General features: G+C 40.7%; 2 protein-coding genes across 8 annotated transcripts in view; one reads left to right on the top strand and one right to left on the bottom strand.

Annotated features, from left to right (window-relative positions):
- gatb (glutamyl-tRNA(Gln) amidotransferase, subunit B) overlaps positions 1–6715 on the top strand; it is a 65696-nt gene extending 58981 nt beyond the window's left edge. For all 3 annotated transcript variants that reach the window (XM_048600904.1, XM_048600911.1, XM_048600898.1), the window contains one exon: positions 4181–6715. In XM_048600904.1, the coding sequence (XP_048456861.1) occupies positions 4181–4306 (126 nt within the window). In that variant the 3' untranslated portion in view covers positions 4307–6715. The remainder of the gene's footprint in view (positions 1–4180) is intronic.
- Positions 6089–27051, bottom strand: part of fhip1aa (FHF complex subunit HOOK interacting protein 1Aa) — a 182866-nt gene continuing 161903 nt past the window's right edge. For 4 of the 5 annotated variants that reach the window (XM_048600882.1, XM_048600866.1, XM_048600879.1 and 1 more), the window contains 5 exons: positions 25452–25654; positions 23309–24385; positions 21312–21490; positions 13749–13890; positions 6089–6632 (listed from right to left, as the gene is read on the bottom strand). In XM_048600882.1, coding sequence (XP_048456839.1) covers positions 6406–6632; positions 13749–13890; positions 21312–21490; positions 23309–24385; positions 25452–25654 — 1828 coding nt within the window. In that variant the 3' untranslated portion in view covers positions 6089–6405. The remainder of the gene's footprint in view (positions 6633–13748; positions 13891–21311; positions 21491–23308; positions 24386–25451; positions 25655–27051) is intronic. The other variant, XM_048600889.1, reaches the window with a different exon arrangement.

Below are 27051 nucleotides of genomic sequence, written 5' to 3' on the forward strand. Positions count from 1 at the left end.
AGAGAGTGCATATGATGACACATGACTGTGAATCTCAAGATGCGACGAGAGCAGCTGCCTGTGAAACGTTGAATATTGCAGAGATATCCAATGATCCTGGGTGGATTCAAAGCACAAAGGATGAAACTTGAGTTGGAATCCAAGTGGGGTGAGTCTGAGCTGGAGGCAGTCACTGAGGAATGTGATGTGGCTCTGCAAACAAGTTTTGGCAAATAACTTGTCAAACACCAGAAGTGACATTGAAATGAATGATGGTGGGCAAGAAAAATGATTGGAACAGAAATGCTGTTGGAGAGAGGAACAGACCATGTTCAAGGTGGACATGTCTGGAAGAGATAAGGCAGTGAATTAAATACTAAATAAAAACCAAAAGAACTGCAGATGCTGAAAACAACAGAAACAAAATCAGAAATTGCAGGAAAACCTCAGCAGATCTGTGGAGAGAAATCAGAGTTAATGTTTCGGGGGCAGTGACTAAGTTCAAAACTGAACTTAGACCTGCCTGGGACTCGATATAAAGTGAGGTAACAGTGGAAAAAGGCAACATACACAACGTTAGTACTTAGCTAGGAAGCAGCAATAACTTTCATTTATTTAGTGTCAGTAATGTAGTATTCTCTTGCTAGATATTGAGGATGAAAAGGAAGATTATCATCTGAATCCCACCAGTATCAGCCTCACATAGTCCATTGAGTCCATGTCGACCATGTTCCCAAACCAAATTAGTTCCATCTGCCAGTGCTTGGCCCATATCCCTCCAAATCTTTGCTATTCATGAACTTATCTAAATATCTTTTAAATGTTTTACCTGTATCCACCACTTTCTCTGGCAGTTCACTTCACACACGAACCACTCTTTGTATACTTAAACAAATAAAATTGTCCCTCATGTCATAGATCATGGAATTGCCAGTGTGGAAACAGGCCATTCGGCCCAACAAGTCTACCTCCAACAACTTACCCTCCACCAATGTCAGACTCTCTACTTTAGATGGCCTCTACTTTAACGATGGCAGTATTATCCATATGCGAGATGAGTTAACATGGAATTATGATATTGTTGCCATCGCAAATACATGGTTGAGGGAGGGGCAGGACTGGTGACTCAACATTCCAGGGTATAGAATCTCCAGCTGAGACAAAGAAGAGTGTAGAAGAGGAAGTGTTGGTACATTATTAAATAAGGAGTCAATTGCTGCAGTAAGGAGAGACAATATCCTGCAAGGGACTGCAAATGAGACTTTATGGGTAGAGTTGAGGAATAAAAAGGGACAGTCATATTCCTGGGAATATATTATAGGCTCCCAACAGTCAGCAGGCAATAGAAGAGCAAATATGTAGACAATTCTCAACCATGTCTTTGCGATGGCAACAATATCATAATTCCATGTGTCAAGCCACACCCTTAACTCATCTCGCATATGTATAATTCTGCCATAATTCAAGTAGAAGCCATCCAGCCGTGTCTTACTCCCTTGAAAGTCAACGTGGATGAACTCTCTCTCTGTGTCTTGGTTACTTTACTACAACTTGCTATGTCCCTATTATACTAACACCGTACACTCTCTCCCCACCCCCCACTCCTTCAACTACCTCCCCCCACTGCCGAACTAATTTGAACTCCTCCCAACAGCACTAACAAACCCACCTGCAAGGATGTTATTTTCATTCTGGTTCGGGTGCAGACCGTCCCACATATACAGGTCCCACCTTCTACAGAAACTGTCCCAGTGATCCAGGTATCTGAAATCCTCCCTTCTGCTCCAAGGCTTAGCCACTCATTTATCTGCCTATTTTCATATTTTTATACTCATTAGATGTCATTAGAAGGCTAGAACCAAGTTTCAAACTCAGAGGACATTGGCAGGGTGTAAACTAAGTACTTTACATCTGCCGTTACTCAGACGAAGGAAAAGGTAGGTACAGAATTCGGGGATTGGAGGACAACTAATTTGGTTCCACTTTTTCAAGAAAGGTGGTAGAGCTAAACCAGGGATTTACAGGCATGAGAGTTCTACATTAATGATAGTGTAACTGTTGGAGAAAATTAATCTTATGGCTTTATCAGAAGGAGGTCACGCCTGACAAATTTGATAGAATTTTTCGAGATGGTGATAAGGTGTGTAAACGATAGTAGTGCAGTTGATGTAGTTCATATGGGTTTTGGTCAGAGCCTTTGACAAGATCCCACAGGGGAGTCTGATGAAGAAGGTAAAAGTACATGGAATCCAGGGTAACTTGGAAAGTTGGATCCAAAATTAGCTGAGTTGTAGGAGACAGGTGACGATGGTAGAAGTTGGTGTGCCGCAGTGTACCATAGGGATCAGTGGTGGTCCCTTTATTGTTCATGATATATATAAATAACAAGGATGAGAACATGGGGGATATGAAAAGTAAGTTTGCGAATGACACAGATTGGCTGAGTGGTTAATAATGAGGAAGAAAGTCTAGGATTACAGGAAGATATAGACAGTTGATCAGGTGGGCATATCAGTGGCAGAAGGTATTTAACACTGAAAGGTGTGTGTCGTGAAGTGATGCACTTTGGAAGAAGTCACAAAACAAGGGAGTACTCAATGAATGACGACTCTAGGAAGCTCGGAGGAACAGGGATCTTGTTCATAGATTCTTGAAGGTGGCAGGGTTAATAGGGTAGTTAAGGTATATGAGACACTTTCCTTTATCTGTCATAGCAGCGATTATAGGAGGATATTATGATGGAGCTATACAAAACTTAGGTTAGGACACACCTGGAGTATTGTGTGCAGCTCTCATTATCTCACTGTTGGCAAAATTTAATTGCACTGGAGGGGAGCAGAGAAGCTTCACTAATATGTTGCCTAAAGCATTTTAGCGATGAAGAGAAGCTGGACAGGCTCGGGTTGTTTCTTTTAGAGCAGAGAAGTTTGGGTGGGTGGTGGTGGGAGGGTAGTGGTGTGGTGAACACGAAGGAGGTGTATTTAAGATTATGAGAGGCATGGACAGGGTGAGTAAGAAGCAGCTGTTTACCTTAGTTGAATAGCCAGTAGTGAGGGGCATAATTTTAAGGCAATGGGCAGGAGGTCTAGAGGGGTTTTGAGTAAAATTGTCCTTCAAAGGGAGGTGGGAATCTGGAGTGCACTGCACAGTTGAGGTAGAAAACCTTACACCCTTTAACTAATATGTGGATGATCACATGAAATGTCATACATTCAAGGCTATGGGCCAAGTGCTGCAAATTGGGATTGGTGTAGATAGGTTGGCACAAGCTTCTTCTTTGGCTATATGACTCTATGCATGCTGCCAGATGGCTAACTATAGTTAATGAATCAAAGATACCAATCATCTTTTTTCTGGAAAGTGCTTGACTTCCATTGAGCAATAATATGATGCAGTAAAGTTGTGATCAGAAGTTGGTTATCAAACTGCTATCTCGGCTATTGCCTAGTGTGGCTTACTGAGGTATTCAGCAGTTGCAAGGAGAATTTCATAAGTTAAGTATTGCTGGATATACTCTGGCTAAAATGTGTTTAATACCAAAATAATTTATGTTTATATCCAGTGAGTAATTCTCAGGAGAAATTGAGAGAATCTCACATGGAGACACACCATGACAGGGGTTTGTGGTAGGTGTGCAGTCTGTCTAATGACAACCAGTGCAGCTACACAGTCCAACTCTGATGCTTATCTCCTCCAGGATCCCTGCTGCTCTGGCTTGAATACAAATATCTGAATTGCCATGGCCAAAGCATGCACAGATATACAGCCTACCTTGGCAGACAGAATCCAGACAAAACATGCCCCAGAAGGCCTGACCCAGGACTTAAAAGGCAAATCACTGAACAGTCCCAGAAAGTGCACACCAAACACACCTACACCATAGATGTGAGAACTAGTACAGAAATATTGGTAGCTCATATATCCAAAATAATAATGCTTTTAGTTGATAATTGAATGACCCAACATTTGTTAGGAAGTGGTGATTAATGATGTAATTGCAATATGCCATTAACAATTAATAATGTTTAGTTCAAAATTAAAATTTAAAACAACCTGTTCATGGTGTCCACACTGGATTAAATAATGTAATCATCACATCCCTCAGGAGTTTTGATAAACGCACTATTAATTTCTTGAGCTAAACTTTTCTTTGTAACTGGAGTTAGATTGTACTTTATCCATTCTTTGACTTATTTCATAGGTTTCTGAAATACAACAAGGAAACTGGAAAGTGTTAAATAAACTTATTGGCCAGGTTCAGAGAGCAACACATGGCCGGGCTGCCCCAACCCTGGTGAAATCTATTTTGGAAAAGAAATTGTCCTGAAAGAATGGAAATCAAGACAAAGCAGAGCTGTTTTAATTCAGCGATCAAAATTGAAATTTTACAAGTGTTGTCTTAACCTGTTAGAATAACTTTGAATGATTGACAAAATCTTGAAACGCATTCGTTTATTGTCCACAGGGTTGAATGCCCCTTCATTTTTTGTTTATTCTTGTTAAAAATGTATCCTACTGGTTGCCTGCAGTACTTGCACAATTCTGCCTCAGTAAAATGAACATGATGAATTACTGACAGATTGCAAATCAACTGTATGAATTGTGAAATAATCATGTAAAGTACAACTCATACTAAATGTAATTGATTGAAACCATGATCCGACAGGATAGTCCAGTAATCTACTTAAATGTATGAACAATGGCTGTCATTTTCTGTTCTTTATTGATCAAATTTACATGCAGTGGTTTGAGATGAATGCAAACTCCTGTTCGGATGTGGGCCTGAGATTTCTATATTGAAAAAATGTATTTGCACATTAGCTGTGTTATGAAATATATTGCAGATGGTGGAACTACTGTTGTGCAGTATCATTCCATTCTAACGAAAGGTCACAGAGCTGAAATTGTGAATATTTCCAGTAATTTCTATTTATGAATGTTAATTAGTTGAGTTTGATTTGCACATTGGAACTCTCTTTAATGGATATTGAACATCAATACTACAAACCTAGACTCATGGGATTACAATTAATAGGAACTGCATCATCTTCTGGCAGTTGATTTCAGCGGAACCATACAAATGCTGTTGCCCATCAAAGATATTATTCAAGTACTCATGTTATAACAAGAGATTCTTAACTGCAACATTTTGCATGAAAAGGTAATTTAACAATAGCATTAAAAAAGTTAATTTCTAGCTTTAATGTCTATCTCAAATAAAAACCATTCAGAACCCATTTTAAGACAACTTTAATGCTTAGAATTAAAATTGCTGCAGTGGACAAAGTGAGCAACTCCCTACTAAACTTACTTAAAATAGTATCCTGCACAGAGTCACAAACTATATTTTACTGAATGTACTGACAATTTAATAAGTTAATTTACTCTGCAGAAGGAACTTATAAATACCATCAACCCTCAGATCCAGCATAGTAGTTTCACACTGTAATATTAAATTTTAGAAATCTGATTTTATAATTCCTACTGATGTTGCAAAAATAAATCAACACAACAGTAAAATCACCAAAACCATGGTTTTTTTCCCTATACAAAAACAAAGCTGCTGGAAAAGCTCAGCAGGTCTGGCAGCATCTGTAAAGGAAAAAACAGAGTTAACATTTTGGGTCCGGTGACCCTTTCTCAGAACCCGAAGGACCTGAAACGTTAACTCTTTTATCCTTCACAGATGCTGCCAGACCTGCTGAGCTTTTCCAGCAACTTTGTTTTTGTTCCTGATTTACAGCATCCACAGTTCTTTAGTTTTTCCCTATAATCTGGCATTGACTTACGTATACAAACAAACAGCTTTACATACATAAAAACAATCTTTTGAAGACCTCTCCATAAAGCAAACAATTTTACTGCTTTGCCACTTTTCTGCAATGATCTTTTTCACCCTGCTGGACACTACGCTAGACATTTGAGATTTCATAATATGATGGTACTATTTAAAAAGGTCTTTCATTAGCATTAAAGTGGCAGAAAATTTCAGTCCTCATTCATTTAATCTTTGGTACTATTCACAGCAAACCTTTACAGAATGAATATCATCAGACGTTTAAAGAATAGACTCAAATGTTCACACCTAAAATTCAACTACCACCAGAAATGCTTGTATATTTATAACATTTATATATACTCAAAAATTCAATACACTGATAGTTAATTAAATTTTTGCCCACATACATACATTGTAGCTTGCATAGTGAGACAATTTCACTCGTGAGTTTTCTATGACCATAAGGCTGCTGCGTTTAAAAAGTCAACATTTCTTAAAAATTCCGAGCATCAACAAAATGAGACAAAATTGTTCCACTCACTGTCTTACTGTAGTTAAGGCCAGATACAAATACAATATTACTTTGGAAAGGATTTAAAAGTAGACTGCATCAATTGCATTAAAACACTTCTTCAAACATGTAACAATTATTCCTCACATTCCTCTAGTGGAACGTGAGATAAAATGGAATGTTCTTGTGCAATGGCCGCAAGTTCCTTAAGAAATTCCATGAAGATGACAGCTGCATTGATAGAATTTTTCACAGGCGAGGGAAGTCGAGCCACTGGCTTACTTAAAGGCGGGTATTGTGCTTCCTGAGCACTGCCTTGATGCTTGTGTCCATTATCAGCAATACTTTGATTGTGCTTAATTTCTGCAAGATGTTTGCCAGGAAAGAAAAAAAATTACTAATAATGTATGTATTTTTCCTGTAATACAATTTATGTTTTTACTCAATCAGCACATGTTTTATTGCATTAAGGTTTTTTTCTTTAAATCCTTACTTGCTCAGCCCTCAGAGGCAGAATATGGAGAAAAAAAAGCTTTAAACATTTAAATTATATGAGCTACCTGATCTTATATCTGCACAAGGCACTTTTCTGAATTCACTGTTCAGGTCTTTTTTGTTGCCCATTGCAAAGGTCTTAATTCCACATCAAGAAATGGTTGAAATTTTTTGTAGACCTTTATATTCTCATTTTAGCTAAAAGTTTCACAGGCATCAATATCTCTTATTTAAAGAACAGCCATTTGGGCAAGTCTGAATTGTTGGTGCCCAAAGGCTATTTAAGCATTGGACAGACATTACTGAACCAGTACTGTCATCTCACAACCTCCTCATGCTGGCTTATTACTTTCTTCACTGAACCAGATGGTGGACTTAATTGGCATGTTAAGGTTTGATATTACCAACTGTTCACTTATTCACTGAACAAGGAATAAAGAAGAAGCCCACTACACAATATGGCTAAGATTTACTTCAGTCAAATTGCTTGAAACGCAGTATTTGTGGAGAGAACTAATGAGTTAATGGAAAACTGGTATTAGTGTCAAGCTGCTAAATTATCCATTCCCCTGAAGTCAATCTAACCACTACTACTAATTTTCTGCCACTCCAAAAAGTGATGTACAGATCAGAGATCATACTCAACGCCAGTAAATGATTTTGCTGATTTTTTTTAAACCAGGTAAATGGAACAGATGCACATTACACTGAAAAAAAAAAATGAACAATGAGGCAAGTGCATTTAAAATTTAAAAAAAGGATGTATTGAATGAACTAATCAGAACTCCAGTCCAGATGGATTGCACAATACAATTTTTTTTTTTTAAAAAAAGGTCTTAGGGAAGAGATAACAGGCATTACACATATTTAATCATTTGTTAACAAAATATACATAGGTAAGACTGAAAAATAGTTTATTTAATTCCTACATTTAAGGAGGGGTCAGGATAAAACCAGGGAGTAACAGAAAACCATTTTAACATCATTTGTTGGAAAAATAATAGAATTCTTAATAAAGAACAAGAGTACGCAGGAACGAGATATATGATAAAGAACAGCACGGATTTCAAAATGGATAAACCTTGCATCATTAATCTTTTGAGTTTTTTGAGGAGTAACAGAGTAGTCAATGGTCATACAGTACAGGGATGATCTCTCAAAACCAGCAACCTCAGCATCGAGGCTCTGCTGATTTGGGTGGGGTCAAGAGTCATTTGGAGTGCAGGAATTAACTGACACACGAGTGGCCAAGCTATCAGGCTAGTTAATTGTTTTTATTTGTTCATGGGATGAGAGTCAGTGGCCATTTATCACCCATCCCAACAGAGCTCATGAGAAGGTGCTGAGTCGCTTTCTTGAATCACTGAAGTCCACGTGATGTAGGCACACAGCACTGTCAGGGAAGGAGTCTAAGTTTTTGATCCAGTAACATTGAAGGAGGCAATAAACAGGGAATACCTGATTTACAAACATGCGACTAAGGAGCGCAATCCCATACAGGAGTATATTAAATCATTTTAAAGATCCGACACAAACATTTCCTCATACTTACTAGTGGCTATTTTATATTATCCCAATGAACCTTGCTGAGTTGTTGCAGGGTATCTGGTGGCATGGTGGCTCAATGATTAGCACTGCTGCCTCAGTGCCAAGGACCCAGGTTCAATTCCACCCTGGAGTGTGTGCAGACTCCATACGTTCTCCCCATGCCTGCTGGGTTTTCTCTGGGCGCTCCAGTTTCCTCCCACAGTTGATGTGCAATTTAGGTGGATTGCCCTTGCTAAATTGTCCATAGTGTCCATTGATGTAAAGGCTAGGTGAATTAGCCATGGATAATGCAGGGTCACAGGAATAGGGTGGGGAGGTGGGTCAGGGTGGGATGCTCATCTGAAGGTCAGTGTGGACTCAATGGGCTAAATGGCCTGCTTTCGCACTAGGAAAGCTATGATCTTGTAGATGGGTGTCCCTGTCTGCTGCTGCCACTATGCATCTGTTGTGGAGGGAGTAACAGATGTGGTGCCAATCAAGCAGGCTGCTTTATTCTGGATGGTGTCAAGTTTCTTGAGTGTTGTTAGAGCTGTGCTTATCCAGACAAGTAAGGAGTATTCCATTACATTTCTTCCTTGTGCCTTGTAAATAGAGAACAGGCCATTTGTTATTTCATAGAATCATAGAATCCTACAGTGTGGAAACCGGCCATTCGGCCCAGATCCACACTGATCCTCCAAAAAGCATCCCACCCAGACCGACCCCATCCATACCATCTCTGCAACCCTGTATTTCCCATGGCTAATGCACCTAACCTGCACATCCCTGAACACTATGGGTAGTTTAGCATGGCCAATCTACCCAATGTGCACATCTTTGGACCATGGCAGGGAACTGAAGCACTCAGCATAAGCCCACGCAGACATGGGGAGAATGTGCAAACTACGGACAGACAGTCACCCCGACAGTTGCCGCAGAATTCTCAGCCTCTGATTAGTCTTGACACTACTGTATTTATATGGTTGGTGCCATTCAGTTTCTGGTCATTGGTAACCCCCAAGATGTTGATAGTGAAGGATTCAGCATGGTAATGCCATTGAATTTCAAGTGGAACTTGCTGGATTCTTCCTTGAAATGGTCATTATCTGTTATTTGTGTGATGCTGCATTTCAATAGGGACTGCTTCCAAATCTGAGTCATGGCAAATGCTGTCAAACATTGTGCAATCATCAGCAAATATCCCACCTCTGAACTTATGATGGAAGGAAGGTCAACAACGAAGCAAGTGAAAATGGTTGGTCCTAGGCTTCTCCCCTAAGGAACTCCTCCAACGGCCATTTGTGACCGAGACGACTGACCTCTAATGATCACAGCCAGCTTCCTTTGTGTTAGGAATGACTCCAACCAGTGGAACGTTTTCCTCTATTCCCACTAACTTCAGTTTTCCTAGGGATCCTTGTCATTATAATCAGTCAAATGCTTCTCGGTCAAGGTCAGTCACCCTCACTTCCCTTCTTGAGGTCAACTCTTTTGTCTGTCTTTGGACCAAGCCTCTAATGAGGTCAGGAGCTGAGGGCTCTTAGTGTAACCTAAACTAAACATCAATGAGGAGGGCACTGTTTAGTAAGTGTCCCTTCATAACATTGTCAAAGACACCTTCCATCACAATGCTAATTATTGAGAGTAGACTGATGGAGCTTCAATTAATTGGGTTGGATTTGTCATAAGTTTTAAGAATAGAACATATCTGGGTAACTTTCTACATTGCTGAGTAGATACCAGTGTTGTAACTGACTAGAATGATTTGGCCTAGGGTGCAGCAAAGTCTAGATCTTAAAACTTCAATCCTATTGCTAGAAGGTTGTCAGTTCCCATACATTTTGCGATATCCAATGCCTTCAACCATTGCTTGATATCAGAGCGAGTTGAATCGGCTGATGACTGGCACTCGTGTTGCTGAGGCCTTGGCTGAAGATGCTCGAGCCTTGGTTTTTGTATACATGTGCTGGCTCACCAATCATTGACAATGCAGATACTTGTGGAGTCTCCTCCTCCAGTGAGTTGTTTATTCATTCACTTCATCCACTAGATCTATCTGTTGGTTGTGAAATCACTTAGCTTGATCACTTACTGCTCACGCTCCTCAGTGTGCAAATAGGCCTGTGTTTAGCTTGTAGTTGACGCATCTTTTAAGTATGTCTGCTCTTGCATTCTTCAGTGGAGTGGGGGATATGCCAGGTCACATGTTACAGATTCTGTCTGAGCACAATTCTGCCGCTGCTGATGGTCCACAGCACATCATGAATTCCCAGGTTCAGTAACTAGATCTTTTCAAAATCTGTCCCATTTAATGTGGCGGTGGTGCTACAAATGTAATGGAGGGTATCCTCAATGTGAAGGCAGGACTTTGTCTCCATGAGAACTGTGAGGTGGTTACTCCTACCAATAATATCAGGGCAAGTTGCACTTTCTACAGGTAGAATTGGTCAAGTATGTTTGCTCTTATTTTGGTTGCCTCTCCACTTCCTGCAGGCCCAACTTAGCAACCATGTCCTTTAGGATTTGGCCAGTTTAGTTAGTAGTGGTGCTGCCACGTCCCTCTTGATGACAGACATTAAAGTTCCAGTGCCTAGCTAAATGACAAGTGGTTGTCTGTTTTTGTTCCTTTTATCAGACTCCACACTGGTTTGATACAATAATTGGGCCATTTTAGAAGGCATTTGAGAGTAAAACATATTGTAATCGAGTTTTCTTTAAATAGAACGTACAGACATTCTAAAATATCTTGGTTATAGACAACTCTCGATTTTAGACAGCTGGTTTTCACGAAGTAGACCTGGATTAGCTGTATCTAGATTTTCAAAAAGCCTTTTACTAAGATGCCCCATAATAGGCTAATGAATAAGGTTACAGAACATTATAGTCAGAGGACAATTTGCAGAATGGACTACTACCTGGCTTCAAGACAAAACAGAAAGGAGGAGTAAAGGGGTGTTATTCAGAGTAGCAGAAGGTGGGAGGGAGGAGTATTCACAATTTACAGTGATTATTTCAACTTTGGAATTAAACATTTAATACCTACATTTGTGGATAATCTCAATTTGGGGTGCATGGTTGAAAAAATAGATAATACTTGGAGATCAGCAACTTACAAGAGGACCAATAATTAGCAAATGAAGTTCAACATGGATAAATATGATGTGATACACTTTGATAAGAAGAATGGAAAATATGCAAGCCTAGATGGGTAGAGGAACAAAAAATAATATTGGGAGTACAAACACACCAATCAACAGTAGCATCCAGGTTAGCACGGCCTTTAAAAAAGGCAAACAAAGCACCAGTTTTTATTTCTCTGGAAAGGGAATTGAAAAGTGGGGAGGTTAAGCTAAATCTATATTGAACCTTGGTTATTACATGCAGCTATGGTCACTATATTATAAGGATATAGAAGCACAACAGAGGTAAAAGTGTAGATTTGTAAGGATGCTGCCACAAATGTGAGAGGGTATACATCAGAAAAAATTGGTAGGGTTTTGTTTGAAGGTGGCTCATTGGTGACCTAATAGAACTCTTCAAAATTATGAAAGAAAGGTTTTGATAAAATGGTTGCAGGCAGAATATTTCCTCTTGCAGGGATGTGCATTACTAGATAATCACGAAGAATTCCAATAGGAAATTCAGAGAAACTATTTTTTGCCTCGAGTGAGAGACTGTGATTGGAACTCCCTCCCACAGTGACTGACTGAAGCAAATGGTACAGTTGTGTGCTTGGGAAGCTAGAAAAGTACATCAGAAAGGGTACAGAGTGCTATGACAATAGATTTAATGAGGAAAGGTGGGTGGTGGCTCAAATATAGTATAAGTGCCAGCATAGGTCAGCTGGGCTGAATGTAATATGTAAAGACTTTATATATTTCTGTATTTTTGATTTTGGACTGAAAAAGAAAAAAAAAACAATTTGCTGACGGTTTATAATTGCCAAAGAACTGCAATTTTTGAAAGCAGGTGACCTGACACTTATTGTAAAGACCATTTACACAGCTGCTTGTTCAAGCGGTAGTTGAAGCAGACAAGGGATTAAGTACAAATTAAGATTCAGCTGGCAACCAGTAGCTGAATTGTCTGTAGACTAGTAACTAGTTAATGAAGATGATGATATTCTCCTGCCAATAATCAAACAATTAGCTACCAGGCAGCTGAATACCATGGGTCTATGAACAAGGTAGTGAAAAGCTCTCAATATGTACCAGCTCAGGTCTTTCTATTCTTGCAGTAAAAGCCACTTTAAACCTGAAAAAAACCAATTTATTTTCCCTTTAACAGTTGCTGAAGCTGTGACTGGTTATAAATAAGGGAAAGCCCTTTACACATATGAACCAGTTACCCTGTGCCTCCTGCAAACTAGTGAAAGCAACCAGAGAAGGAAGATTAAGAAGGAGAGTCTGATCTGCACAAGGATCATCTCAGTAGATCCTGTGAACAGGAATCTCTGAAGCGCTTTCCCAGTTTTCCCCCATCCATAACACCCTTTATTTTTTCCTGTCTCTGTGTAAGTGTAAGGGGGGAGTTTGTAAAGAGTTAAGAATTTTAACTAGTAGAGTTATATGCCAACGGTTCAGAATTGTTTACGAAACTTAGCCCATGTTTTCAGTCAACCTGGGTCTGAAGGTCAAGTAAATTGGGGAAATCGGATTTATTTTTATAAATCTTTAACTATTGTGACAACTGTGATAATAGTGGAGTGTGATTTCTAACACATTACCCTAGTGAAGCGTAATAAATGAATCCCATGTAAAATAAGGTTTCCAGTTTTAGTCAAGGTTGATTTTTTGTCTGTCTGAGGATTTCCATATTTAATTTCTTGATTTGGACTTGATTTCTTATTCTATTTGGCCTCACTCAGGGGATTGCATTTTGATAGTGAAGGCACATTACTGTTTGTGACAGACTCAATGGGCCAACTGATCTTCTTATCACCCTGCTGTAATCCTGCATACAGATACGTCCCTAAAAAGTGAAGAATTTTCAATGGCCTTAAACTCACTCTAAAACCTTGTGAGGCACAAAATTGCCAACAGAAATAATAAAGGTTTCAGAATTGGATCAATTTGGAATCAGTAGAGTCAATTTTAATACAAGAATTATGTTATTTCACCATAAGGCCTAAAATTAAACAAATATAGCAGCATTCATTTTGAAAGTTGGCAGTTCTTCATGGCACATTAACTGCTAAGCAGGTTAAGGAATAGTAACTGGTACACTACTGTTTCAATGTGGTTTCTTGAATCTCATAATAACATTCTGAAGGTTAGACATCAGAATTTCAGTGGAATTTTAGATCTAACTGGGGATTTAAAAAAGAAAAGGTTTAAATACTTTAAGAGCTTGCAATGCTACAGGGAAGGATAACTCTTCCAGGCACAGTGGATCAAATGGTGGCATCTTATGGCTGTTAGATTCCACAAAGTTCAGACGAACGTTTAAAAAAGATACCTTCGCCTGTCAAGACCGCTTTGTGTGAAGTGGAGATCTCTACCCGAGAGAGCAAATATTCGCGCGTTTCGGTCAGGTATGTTGAAAAGTTTTCTCTTGTAGAAGCGAACTGTTCAATTGCATTTTTTACAGATGCCAGCACCTGTGTAAGCACAAACAGTAATTATCAAATTGCTTCTTGTATCTAATTTAAACAATAAAATGGTTTGACTTGAGCAATCAGAAATTACCTTTTCCAATTTATTTTACTAGTGTCATAGAAATAGTTTCTGAATTCATGTCCAATTCAGAATCAGTAGGAATTCAAAACATCGATAAGATAAGCCATCTTAATGTTTTGCAAGATTGACATGATTATATGGTAATATTTTACCTTGATTATATTGAACAGACTTTTTTCTCAACTATCTATTTTCTAAAGAAAATAATCATAGTATAAATTGTGGCACAGTGCTGTACAGAACAGGACGATCATAAGCCTGATTAATCTGTGTTCTGTTAGTTGAGGTCAGCAAGGACAGCAATGTTGAAACCCCACTTGCCCTCAAAGTCTGCAGTTTGGAAGATGAAAACTCATTATTCCCTCTGAAGTTAGCCAGCCAGTGACCTGTGTTGTGAATGTGTGTGCAGAGTAGCTTGAACAATTAGGATCAGATGAAATTCTATGAATAGACCATGCCAACAATCACCAGCTGGCATTAAAGGACTATGTACATGTGGAGTTGCACGCCAAGATTAGAAGCTTGTTAAAGTAGAATGATGGATATTCCATATCTAAACAATCAACGACTACAGATTCAGACACAGATGTTACGTTAGATATCATCAGTATTTTGGTACTGCATTTCTCTTTTTAACTAAAACTATAAGACATTTACGAAATCCTAAGTTTGAGACAGTAATATAGAAAAAGATTTACTCATATTTTACTCATACATTTTAATACCTACTAAGATCACACCAAACACATCAAATTTGACAAATCAACATGTCAAAAGAAAGTTATTTTTTTAGCTGTGTTATGAAATATCAACATTTATACAAATATGTGTTCACAGTGCACAACAGAACATTAAATAAAGACTAAATAATAAATATGACAAAAGGACCTTGATTTTTTTGTGCTAAGTTGGATACTGGTTTACCTCTAAAATGCCGACATACTTCTGTAACACTGATATATCACCAGGTCTGCTATACCAGAGCTCAGTTCTCCAGCTAACATCCCTCAAACTCATACATGTTCATCAGCAGGGAGAATACCCCACCAACACCATTTGAAAGAGTTGTCAACTATTTTCAAACGTGTTGCTGGCTGATTTCTAATGGCACTTGCTGTGATTGTGGAAATGGCTGCTGTTTCAGAATTGTTTGCAACTGCTAAAAGTGTACACAAAGTCTTTGGCACGGGTTCTAACTCATGAGATGGTTCGTGCCTTAGTGCTCAGTTCAATGTTAAGCATTGCTTGGTGTGGCTCAGCAACATCAGGCTCAAAGCTGCTTCTACTTCATTGGCTGGAAAAGAAGAACAGTGCTTTGACAAGGTGCTGGCCTCTGTTTGCTCTGGGCCACTTTCTCAGTCAGCTCAGCTTTCATTCCTACTCAATTTATCCAATGCCCTTCCAAAATGTTGGTCTCCAGAGATTACAGTTGTCACCGACAATGTGCCAACACAAGATCTCACTTGGTGTTTCTGATCCAGAAATATGGACATCCAAATGATCAAATGGCCAGTCTACAAGGTGGACCACAGTGCTTCAAGGAGGAGGCTCACTTTCTAACAGGGTGATTAAAAATGAATACAAAATGCTTGCCTTGCCAGCAAAGTTCACATCCTATGAAAGAAAAATAAAGCCTTTGGATATACAGCCATCATCCAGCCAATGACTGAGGCCAAGTCAATGCAGATATCACTGCCTTAAATATGAAGAAATTAGTACGAAAACACAACAGATGGTTCAGCAAAGAAGGCAGCTCCAGAGAGTCAGGCAAGTTATTTGCTGTAGAATTTCCAGCCTCTCATTTACTCTTGTGGTCATAGTTCTGTTTTTGGTTGGTCAGCTCTGGTCTAGCACAGAACAAGGACAAGGACATCCTCACACCCTGCTTCCTTAAAGACTATTCCCAGTTTCTCCATCTCCATTGCATCTGTTCTGATGATGCCAGCTTTGACAAGGAGGCCTCTGAAATGTCCACCTTCTTCCCCAACTGAAAATTCCCCATCACCACAGTCGACAGAGCCCTCAACCATATCTGACCCATCTCCTGCACTTCAGCCCTCACCCCTTCTCTTCCCTCCCACACAGCAATAGGGTCCCCTTGTCCTCACTTGCCATCCCACCAGCATCCACATCCAAAGGATTATTAGCTGCCATTTCTGCCACCTCCAAGAGTGATGCCACCATCACACACACATTACCTTCACTTCCCTCGTCAATCTTCTGCAGGGACCATTCCCTCCGGGACACTCTGGTCCACTCGTCCTTCACTCCCAACACCCCCATGGCACCTTCCCATGCAAGCACAGAAGACGTAAGAACTACCTATTTACCTCCTCCCTGCTCACTATCCCAGGCCCCAGACACACTTTCCAGGTGAAGCGGCTATTTACCTGCACTTCACTCAATCTAGTCTATAGTCTGCCCAATTGTTTTTCTCTATCTCTGAGCTCCATCTCCAGCTATCGTTTTTCTCTCCCCACTTCCCAGCATATATACCAACCTTTTCCAAGCTACAGTCAGTTCTGAAGAAGGGTCACTGGACCCGAAATTTTAACAGGTGCTGTCAGACCTCCCGGGTTCGTCCACCAATTTCTATTTTCCTGGCAGAAAGGGGCATTTCTGGCAGAGTTGGTGCCAGTCAGGCTCAGAATAGAGTGTCGGCTGCAGAGCTGGACGCCAGCACATGAAGAGCAGAGCGTCACTGGACAGAAGAGTGGGACAGCAGAAAGTTCAAAGTATGGTGACACCGCATGCACAGCGGGGCTGGCTTTCTCAGACCGGATACCAGTGGGAGCAAAGCAGTGGCACCATGCTCCGGGACACCCAATAGGCTCAGGCAGGTGGGTCTAAGAGTTTAGAGTCTCTTGGTTTGCTCTTCCTGCATTTGTAATACAGCTACTGGATGCAGGCTACAAACAACTAAGCATCAGTATGAAAATCTGCAAGCTGCCCGCATCAGAACTACACATCAGGATTAATCATGATCCCTGTGTTCAATTTCACAGCCAAGGTATCTTCTGCAATGGCACAGTTTTATGGCCTGGGACACTTTGAACAGAAAGATTAACACAGGGTTTAATCCTTAAAATAGGAGATCAAACATAATTGACCCTTAGCATTTCTGAAGGCAATAGAATATTGGGAGAATTCAGGCAGCGTTCATTCCCCAAATCACTGCCGACCTCTGCTGAAAATGCTGCTCATTTGAACATTCAAGGCAGATTGTTGATTCCTAAAAGGGGTCAAGAGTTTCTGGTATACACAGAAATTCCCTTCAATGCAGCCGAGCTGCTTCCTTCCGTAAATGGTTCAAAAATCTTACATCCTGGACTGAGCCCCCACTGCATGAGATCCAATTCTAACAGTGCAGTAAGGGGTCTTCACCACTGATCTGAACTGGACGGTCCTCCTTTGCAAGGGGTCTTCAAATAAGTTTCCTTTTTTTTTTTAATTGGCAGACTGCAGAATACTTTTGAGATAAGGCCTGATGCATAACATGAAAATATTTTTTTTTTCAAACTACAAGTGAACTCATGGATGTAAACAAACATTTTCTCAAAATGAGAAAATAATAAATCTCATGCCCTGACCTTTTTCTTTAGTGTAACAATACAAAGTTCCATCTTGACATGTTTCCATCGAGCTCAGACTGACTTCTTGTAACTTAGTTTCAAGGCAAAGATCTACGAGCCAAATCTTATGTTTTTTTCAGCTCAGTGTCAATTGTTTGGACTTTTCGGAGGGATTTTCACCACAGTGACAGGCCCAGTGAGATCTCTCGTCATACCTTCACAAATGTTATCTCTTTAATTACTTAGCAGGTGCCTATGGCGCTTTTCTTGGTCGGTTCCAGCCCCATCTCACCACACACTGCTTTGGGAATGACACCATTTCTAGAATATTCTGGAATTCACTGGCAGTGTCATCTTTAAAAGCCCATGTGTATCCAGTAAAGCACCATCAGTCCAGAGTTGCCCTGCATGGCTCGTGACCTTTGACTTGGATGTGTCAGACTAGGGGAAACGGTGTCCCGCTTTGCGGCAGAGACCTGGAGATGTTGCTGGATGGAATGGTACAGACCTGGGAGGTCCTCTTCCCTCAGCACCAGCAGTGGAGGTCACAACACAGAGCGTGCTTGGTCTGATCTGTGGATGTCAGCCTAGTTAAACCAGCTTCAGTCATCTTGAGGAATGTACAGCAATGTAGGAAGAAGATCAACGCCCTTCTCCACTCTGCCAGATTAGTAACACCAGCTTCTCTCTGCTATCTCACACTCACTCTCTCTACCCACCTCCCGCCGAGGCTCATGCTTTACCAATCTCACTACTGCCTGCAACATCTTTCCTCAGTCGCTCTCACCTACCCCAACCCCTGACACCGTCAACTCTGCAAGCCTTCTGTGCTGCCAACTCACTCTTTTGGGAAATCTCCCCGCCAACACCAACAGTAACAGGTGGGCCACCCACCTTCATGTCTCTTAATATTCCCTCCCTCTCATTCCAGGACGAAGAGAATCCCCGATGGGAAGAAAAATTAAAGGCAGATGTAGGGATGTCCAGTGTTCAGATCCTCAGCCCATCTTTGGAGAGTATCCTGGCTCTGACTGCCCCACATGACTGTCTGGCCCTGGACTGGTATTGGAGGCTGCCCTTGACTTTCTCTGCTGGGACCCCCTGAGCAAAGGCTATCCTTTTTGACTTGACTGAGGACTGTTGACATGCTTCTCAGCTTTGTGTCTGCACAAAATGGCACAGCAGGACAGCAGTACTGAGAGCCTGGTACCTCTGGCTGAGGGGGCAAGGCGCAGAAAGGCAAGGCAGGGATGCTAGAGATTCACGTGACTGAGTGCTATGAGAGCATTCAGACAGGCAGAGATTCAACTGTGTCCTAGCCATGAGCTGGGTGTGGGTGCCCCTGAGCACAGTATCCTTCCTGCAGCATTACATGAGATTCTGGTACAGGCTAAGGTGCATCACTGAAGTACAGGAGGGCACTGTAATTGGAGCAGGAATGTGCCATTTGGCTACTGAAAGGTTGCCACCTGTCAGTTGTCTGTGATCATGGAGTGCACGTGGCTAGTCCTATGGAGAATGCCCTGAGATGTTGGTGTCTGGTGCCTAACACAGAGATCCTTTGAAGCATGCAGTGAGCTGAAGTCGCCAGGTACCCGGCCCTGACTTCCATGTCATGATTTCCTCAATGACTGGCTTGTGCTGGGTGTTTGGTAAGATAAGAATCTGCATATTAATGAGGTGAGATGAGCCACTAATAATAAAAACAGAAACTGCTACAGAAACACGGCAGGTCTGGCAGCATCTAAAAAACAGAGCTAACACTTCAAATTCAGTGTGACTTTTCTTCAGAACTTCAACATCCGCAGAATTTTATCTGAGCCATGAGTAGGTCTTAAACAAGCAACTATCCCTCTTAATAATTAACTCGCCAATGACTAGAAAAATCTTCCCCTTGATCCCTGGCTAATGCATACAAGATAGTGAGTGCAGCACTCATCCTGGCAGAGCAGAGGAGCTCACTGACCGTTCTGCATTGCTGGCTGTTTCTTTGTGCCATTGAGACCCAGGTGATGAACTGGGACCCAGACTGGCAAGATCTGGTGGCACGGCCTTCTCTGTCAGTCCTCCAGGAAAAGGATTGTCCTCTGCACCAACCCCTCAATCACAAAGTCATTTTCCCCTTCTCCAAAATCTTCCCCTTCTCTGACATTTTCTGACACCGCCCTTAATCAAGCAGGAATTCCAGTGCTCCTCCAGGTACACAGCAGCCTTTTAAAGATGGCACAGTGCTAGGAATGGCAGTCTTTCAGCAGATATTCAGTGAGTACCAGGAATAGTGTGTGGTAAAATGGAGACAGAATTGAGTGTGTGGGATACCATAGAGGCAGGGTAGGTACTTACTGAGGCACGGTTTGTAGGATACAGCAAGAAATCTCGCTGGACCTCATGGCAAGAATTCTTCCAAAAAACTTGATGCAACTCACAGTGGAAAAAAACCCCATGAGGCTCAGTCCAGTGTGTGTTTTTTCTCCTTTCTTCTCCATGCATTCAAAGGAAACAGATCAACAATATTTTCGACTCCTTTCCTATAAAATTATACCAGAGGCCTGTCAACAAACCAAGCATCCATCTCCCAAGCAGATGTGGGTTTGAGGTTACCACCAGATCAGCCGTGACACTATTGAATGGCATACAGGCTTGAGGGGCTGAATGGCCTACTCCTGCTCCTAACTCAAATGCTTGTATATTCACAATACATTCTCAGCAGGTATCCCATACTGAGAGGGGGGTGGGGGTGTCATCTGAGTATAATCACCCCACCATAATGCGCATTTCCCAACCTTTTACATTGCCCTGGGCATTTCTGTGACATGCAAAGCTTAGTCTGCACTTGCACTAGGCACAGGTCTGTGAGATCTATTTAAATAAGGCAAAAGCCACCGAAAAACTGAGGGCCCACAAGCAACCCTAGACTCACTGAATAGTGGACAAGCAGGCCCCTATTCCAACGTGTCAGAGAGTCGACACACAGACAAAGGTCTGGAAAACCTGAAACTTGTATCTTCCTTTCATTCCTGCTGACCTCCTCACCCAGAAGACAGCCATATGTCCAGGGCTGCCCTCAGACCATGTAAATTTAAATGGCTTAAGGCAGGAAACCAATTACCATTGGCCAGAGCAAGAGCAGCTCAATGACAAACTAGTTGGCAAGATCAAAAATCTATCATTTAACCAAAAATTGAATGAATTTTCAGAATTAACATCACCAAAACATTAAAATAATTCACTAAAACACTAAAAAAAAGAAGCCAGGAATATAGCCTGCCAAATATAAAAACTCCTTTAAATAAAGGCCTCCATGCATCAAATGGAACTAGTGAGAAGTATTTTTTAAAAAAAAAAGCAAACTTTTTATTATCCAACACCTATGGGACCAGGAGTGTGCCAGTTGATCATGAAGTCCACCTGATCAATGTAAAAACACACTAAGTAATAGAAATGTGGTGGGGGTTGGGGTATACATATCACTGTTATACTTTATTTACAGCATAAATCACTTAAATAATAATGCAACTTTACCTTAAATAAAACTTTCCAACAGAGAGCCTTCTCACACATACCCTCAACTGACTACTCGGATATCGCGGAAATCCAGTAAACATCTGGTACTTCAGGGAATATAATTTTTGTCGGTTCATGAAATGCCAGTTTAAACAAAGTTTACTGTACAAAGTAAGGTCAAACTTACAATTTGTTCTTTGTTAAAGCCTGCTGTTTAAAGCTTCTAAATGATGGAACTTGTTGGAGTGTGATTAATCTCACTGTACCTGATAGAGGGAGCGAACACTGGGCTGGAAGACCATGTTTGTGTTCAGTAAGAAAGAACGGAGGAGGGGTTGTGGGTAACATGCCAGTCGAGCAACAATCCCAGTTAGCAGCAAGTTCACGTGTAATTCATTTTCCAGCATATTCTCCAGCTTTGACAATAAAACGCTGATGAATGGTCCTGTAAAGAGAAAGGGCAAGTGAGTCAGGAGAGAACACAATACTTGCAGCAAAAGGTGAAGGTGCTGCCTTGACGATCAGTGACACCAATTACATTTCCTACATTGTCTGGTTGTACTGTATGTAACTCCCTCCATCATCCCATTTTCTATCATCCTTAAGGTTTTTGAAACGACCACTTCCATCTAGAAGGACAGGGGAATCAGATCTATGGGAACACCACCCCCTCCAAGTCACTCACCATCCGGACTTGGAAATAAAGCACCATTCCTTCACTGTCGCTGGGTCAAAATCCTGGAATTCTCTCCCTAATAGCAGGAGGACTCTGTGGTTCAAGAAGGCAGCTCACCACCACCCTCTCAAGGGCAACTAGGGATGGGCAAGAAATTCTGGCCAGCCAGTGACACCCACATCCCACAAATGAAAAGAAAATAAAAGTAATAGCTCAGCATGGCATCAGAGGTGTCCTCTGCCCATGGAACAGAACCTTGGCAGAAATCAACACACACAAAGGAGAAAAAGACAAGCTTGGAGGGGGTAATTAGTTGTCTGCATATAAATCAATAAGGAGGAGTGATATAAAAAATAATGTTTTTTGTAAGTAATGCAATCTTCATGGTTGCAGCAGCTCCTAACCTATGCTGAAGTAATTGATCTCAACCAGGGTCTACAATAGGTTTCAATGATTTGAGCTCTAGGAAGGGAGGGGAAAAGCTTACTGAAATAGGACTTCTACCTACTTACGCTTTAGCCACCTGGATTTATATTCCCTATCCAGTATCTTTTTTGCGTATTTTCTGTACCTATTCATGACGTTTAAAGTTCTGGGTACCTACAGCCTAAGTACCTTCCGACTTCCATGGTTTTTACTTCATTACCATTTAGAACAGACCTATTCCATTCTCTTAAGTCAAAATTAGATGGCCTCAAATTTGTCTACATTGAAATCCATTCCCCAGTTCATTCAAATAATCTATCAATAACTCTGTATAATCCACACTGGTTACAATACTGCCTGTGCTTCGCAGGCAAATTTGGAAATGTGGTTTACTATCCCATCATCAAAGTGGTTGATCAATATGGCAAATAGTTCAGGTGCTGACACAGATCCTTGAGAGATACTAGTGATCACATCCTGCCACTTGGAGTACCTGCCCATTTTTTCAATTCTATTCCTTTCAGTGCAGCCAATTTTCTAACTTCATAATGAATCACCTAAAAAAAAACCTGAACTTTAGTCTTTGTTGTGTCATAGATTTTGTTGTATACAAAATAAGTTAGTTTGAAAGTAAACTACTGTTTATGAGGTAATTGGAGATTTCCTGAGGTACAATATCAATTCTTGCCCTTTATGTGACACCACTGATTGTGAGATCCTGATCTAAAAGGCACAGCCCAACAGACAGGTTAGACAGGCCAGCTAATTGTGTCTTTTCTTCAAAAATTATTGTAACACAAGACAAAAGAATTCTAAAATTTAGCAATAACTCCTGTTCAAAGTTCAGTATGCTTATGTTATTGGAGAACTTTTTGTTCATGACATTGCTCCTATTCAAATATTCTTTTATATCTATTCAAGGCAGAGAGGGCCTGATCCAAAAGTCATCACCTCTAACAGTGCAACTTATCTCAGGAGCGGAATTTGAACTCACAACCTCTTGACTGACAGGCCAGAGTACTAGAGGGGATTCAAGGCTGACTCCTGAATAAACTCACTGGACCATGGGAGTGGCCACACTTTAACATTAGCTGCCATTTCCATGAGGCACAGATACAGACAAATTGCAGCATATTTAGTTCCACCATTTTTATAACATGCCTGTGAATGGAGCTCCATGTATTCTAGCAGGATTTTTGGAATACATCAGGTGAACTTTGGGACCAAATGGAAAAGTTACACTGTCAGAAAGTGGGGGCTCAGTGAACTTCTCAAAATCATCATCATCTTCTGTAGAAGTGTTAGGTTCAGATGAATTCTGCTTCAGTGCCACTGAGTCACCAGGATTAGGGTTTAGCTTTGCAAGAAGATCCTGATACTGTGAAAGAAAATCATCAGCCTCCAGATTCAAGCTTTGCTGGTTGGAGTGCTTGGATTCAGTGTTTGATACACAGAGACCATCCTCCTGTTTCTTTTCGATTTGTGCAGGTCCCTGTCCTGAATGCTCCATTTCCACGCCCTGCTCAGATCTGCCACTCACAGAGGTTTGCTTATCTGCAGCTGTACTCTTTGCCGTGGTCTGCAATATTCTATTGGCAGGCTCATTGCGTGTCAGTGTTTTTGGATCTGTACTTTTCACAGATGCTGATCTTCTGACATTTTTAGAATTATTTTCAACAATATCCTGAGCATCATTTTCTGCACATAATCTATAAACCATGACATCATCATGAAAATCTGATTCCTCAATGTAAGAGCCTCTAATAAGCATTAATGCGCTTTTCTTCATCTCCTGGATGTGTTTGGGAGGATCGACTGGTTGTGTACAGTTCCCAGTTTCTTCATTAGGAGTAAAGGGTAAATAAGGCTGCAAGGAGTCTTCCTCTGAGCCTGGAGACATTCCAGTGTCATAGCTGTTATCCCATTCCAAGTCCAGTTGTGTCTTTTCCCTGGTGGAAGTGGACTTCAACCTAGTCCTCCTAACGACAGAACTGTATTGACCTTTAGCTGATTTCCTGTTGCTGGGCTTGCTAGAGTTGTCTGGCAAAATTGGGCTAACAATTTCAGCATCTGGAATTTCCCCATCGTAAGGTGCAGACCATGCTCTGCAGTTTTTCATACAGGTGATGATGTTGACCCGAGCCTCCCATAGGTACTGCAGGTAATTGATATCCAGTGGTTTTCGGAGTCTGTTCCAATCCCCTAGAATTTGCGTATGTGACACCATTCCTTCAGAACCTGAGAGAAGATGGGAATAAAGTTAATACAATGGAGAACATCCGTGATACAGAAGCTGTGCAATGTACACTTAAACAAAAAGTTTGGTCCTTTCCGCCACAATTTTTCTTCACCTTTCTGAAGATGTGTGGGCAGTACGGTGCTAGACATCAGGCATCCTCTGCACTTGATAAATGTACAAGTTTAGATAATTTCCAGCGTTATACATAATGTCCAGTGCCAAAAGGGGATGTCACATAACTTTATCTCATTCCCTGCAGGATATCTCTGGAAATCAGGTTTTTGTTAAGCTGACCATCGTACAGAGGAGCCCCAGACAAGTGACTTCCTAATGGCTTTTCTTTTAGCATTTTAAGTTATCGACTTTCAATGCTGTGTGTCTCCTCAAGGTGTAACAGGATTTTAAAACACACTGTAAATTGCTGGCTAGCTTAAGTCTTCTGTGGTGCACGCCCCAAGCCTGAAACATTGCATGTCAACTACTGGGCAATCAAGATTATTGTGTTTGCTGCTATATGCATTACTTTAGAAAAGTGAGCCATGGACCTTCTGCAGATAATATGGTGGTGGTAAAGGAACATTTCTACACTTTAAAAAGAAAGATAGAAGTGGGTAGGATAAAGGTAATAGCAGAGCTGATTGTAAACTAAACAGAAATAGGATTAAAAGAAGTTTAAAACACTGACAGAGTGGAAAGTGCTGGCCTACACAGATTCAGGGGACACTCTGTTAGCCATATATTATGGATATGGTCAGAAGCGACTGGGCTTGGAAACTAAGCAAATATATGCTTATGCTAATCTCCTGGACCAGATTCTCCATCTCTTCCTTAATGCACCAATTCAGTCTTATCTGGGAACTCGAAGGATTTTTTTTTTCCTCTGTTAGATAGAAGAAGCAACTGTTGTCAGTGATAATTTCTCTATGGCCATTTATGTTGTTTTCTTCTTCTACCCATTGTAAGATGGATAAATTATTTCTGTAAAGAACACTATCATTTCTGTAAATAGATGAAATGTTATTCCACAGATTTTATATTGCAGAAATTTGAAAATAAACCTCATACCTGCAGTGACAGTATGGGATGGATCGGTGACCTTTGACCCCAATAACTCATCGCCCTCATGTTCTCCCTGGGTCATCCGAATACCAGAATTACAGCAGGCTGGAGTTAAGGCAAGCAGCTTGGCAGCAGACACTGAGTAGCAATCTCTTTCCCTCACTGCCCCACGCTGGCTCAGCATCATGTGATTGCATGGTATTAGGTACCTGTAACAGCCAAGCCCTCTAATTAGTCATGTCAGGATGATTATAAATTAGCTGTGAAACCTAGTGGTTACACCCTATTTAAGTTGCCTGTAATGCACCTTTATACAAACTTTGTCTCCAATGCGAAGTGTCCAATGAAAGATAACCTCGCAGACTAAATTTATTCAAAACTGGTTACTGAAAGTGGCAAAACATTCCCAGAATGAAATGTCATTCTCTATCTGTAACCAAAAGTGCAGCAAGTAGAAGTAGCTTACTGTTTCAATCGTTGCTTTTGACTCCCCATCTTCGATCACAGGCAGAAGATATACAATCAACAAGGCACTTTAATTGAAATAAGATTTTTCAATGACAACTTGAACCAGTGCAATCACTCAATATGGTACAAAGAGAAGGAAAGTAAAAAGACCCTTAGTCCAGCTCCTTTGGAGCCGCCTTTTTTCTCTTACCACTTGTAATTTTATTTACAATTCTATTTGCCTCATTCATCATTTCAAGACTGAACCTTCTCAGGACTATCACAAAGTCAGCTGTCACTTTCAGAATAGTTGTATTTCAAAGAAGTTTCAAAGGTACTGGCCCTTTAGACTGTTCAAAAACACTGAAAATTATAAAGAGACTTCATATTCTTAATGTTGAGGAACTGGTTAATTGTTTACAACTTAAAGAGAAAAAAAACTGCTTCTTTATACTGGCAAATGGTACTCCTTTCATGTCACTTTTACAAAAGAGAAGAATGTCTAAGATGCAAGGATCTGACAACAATAGAATTACTGCTCAAAGGTTGGCATTGGTTTAAAGTAATTGCCCAAGCTCAATCCTTAAATGAGCAGAGCTCGTTATGAGTTTATTCATCTTTCTGGGATCAAAGTCATTGGAGAGGCGATGTGCCAAGAATATGTAATGCTGGCTTCTATAGGTGGGTTGACTTTGCAGTCTACCCATGGCCAAATACAAAGTGTCAGACTTGACATCATGCTTCACTAGTGCGAACAGCTGCAGTTTGCAGTGGCTGGCACTTTCCACTGGAAACGTTCAGGGAAGCTGTCGCCCAAGGAGACATTTGGTGTCTTCAAAGGTTCTGGCACTAGGTCATTTACTCTGGATGATGCTGCTTTTGTGAAGTAAATGGGTTTGAAAAGTATGCTTCTGCTACTACCACAAGGAGTGGTATATAACAATTTTAAACTCACATATATAATTTTAATGGATTGCACTGGTATCAAGATATTGTGAAAACACTCTTCACTACTCTGCCTCTTAACCAAAATGAGAAAACAGTAGGGTTTTCATGTAAAACCAAGGTATTAGGTATTTATGAACACAGAATTCAACCTTTGTAACAAATTATAACAAAAGATCAATTTTGGAATTAACACCCAATTTAGCTGAAACTC

The sequence above is a fragment of the Rhincodon typus genome, chromosome 1, assembly GCF_021869965.1.
Source record: "Rhincodon typus isolate 14 chromosome 1, sRhiTyp1.1, whole genome shotgun sequence".
NCBI classification, from domain to species: Eukaryota; Metazoa; Chordata; class Chondrichthyes; order Orectolobiformes; family Rhincodontidae; genus Rhincodon; species Rhincodon typus.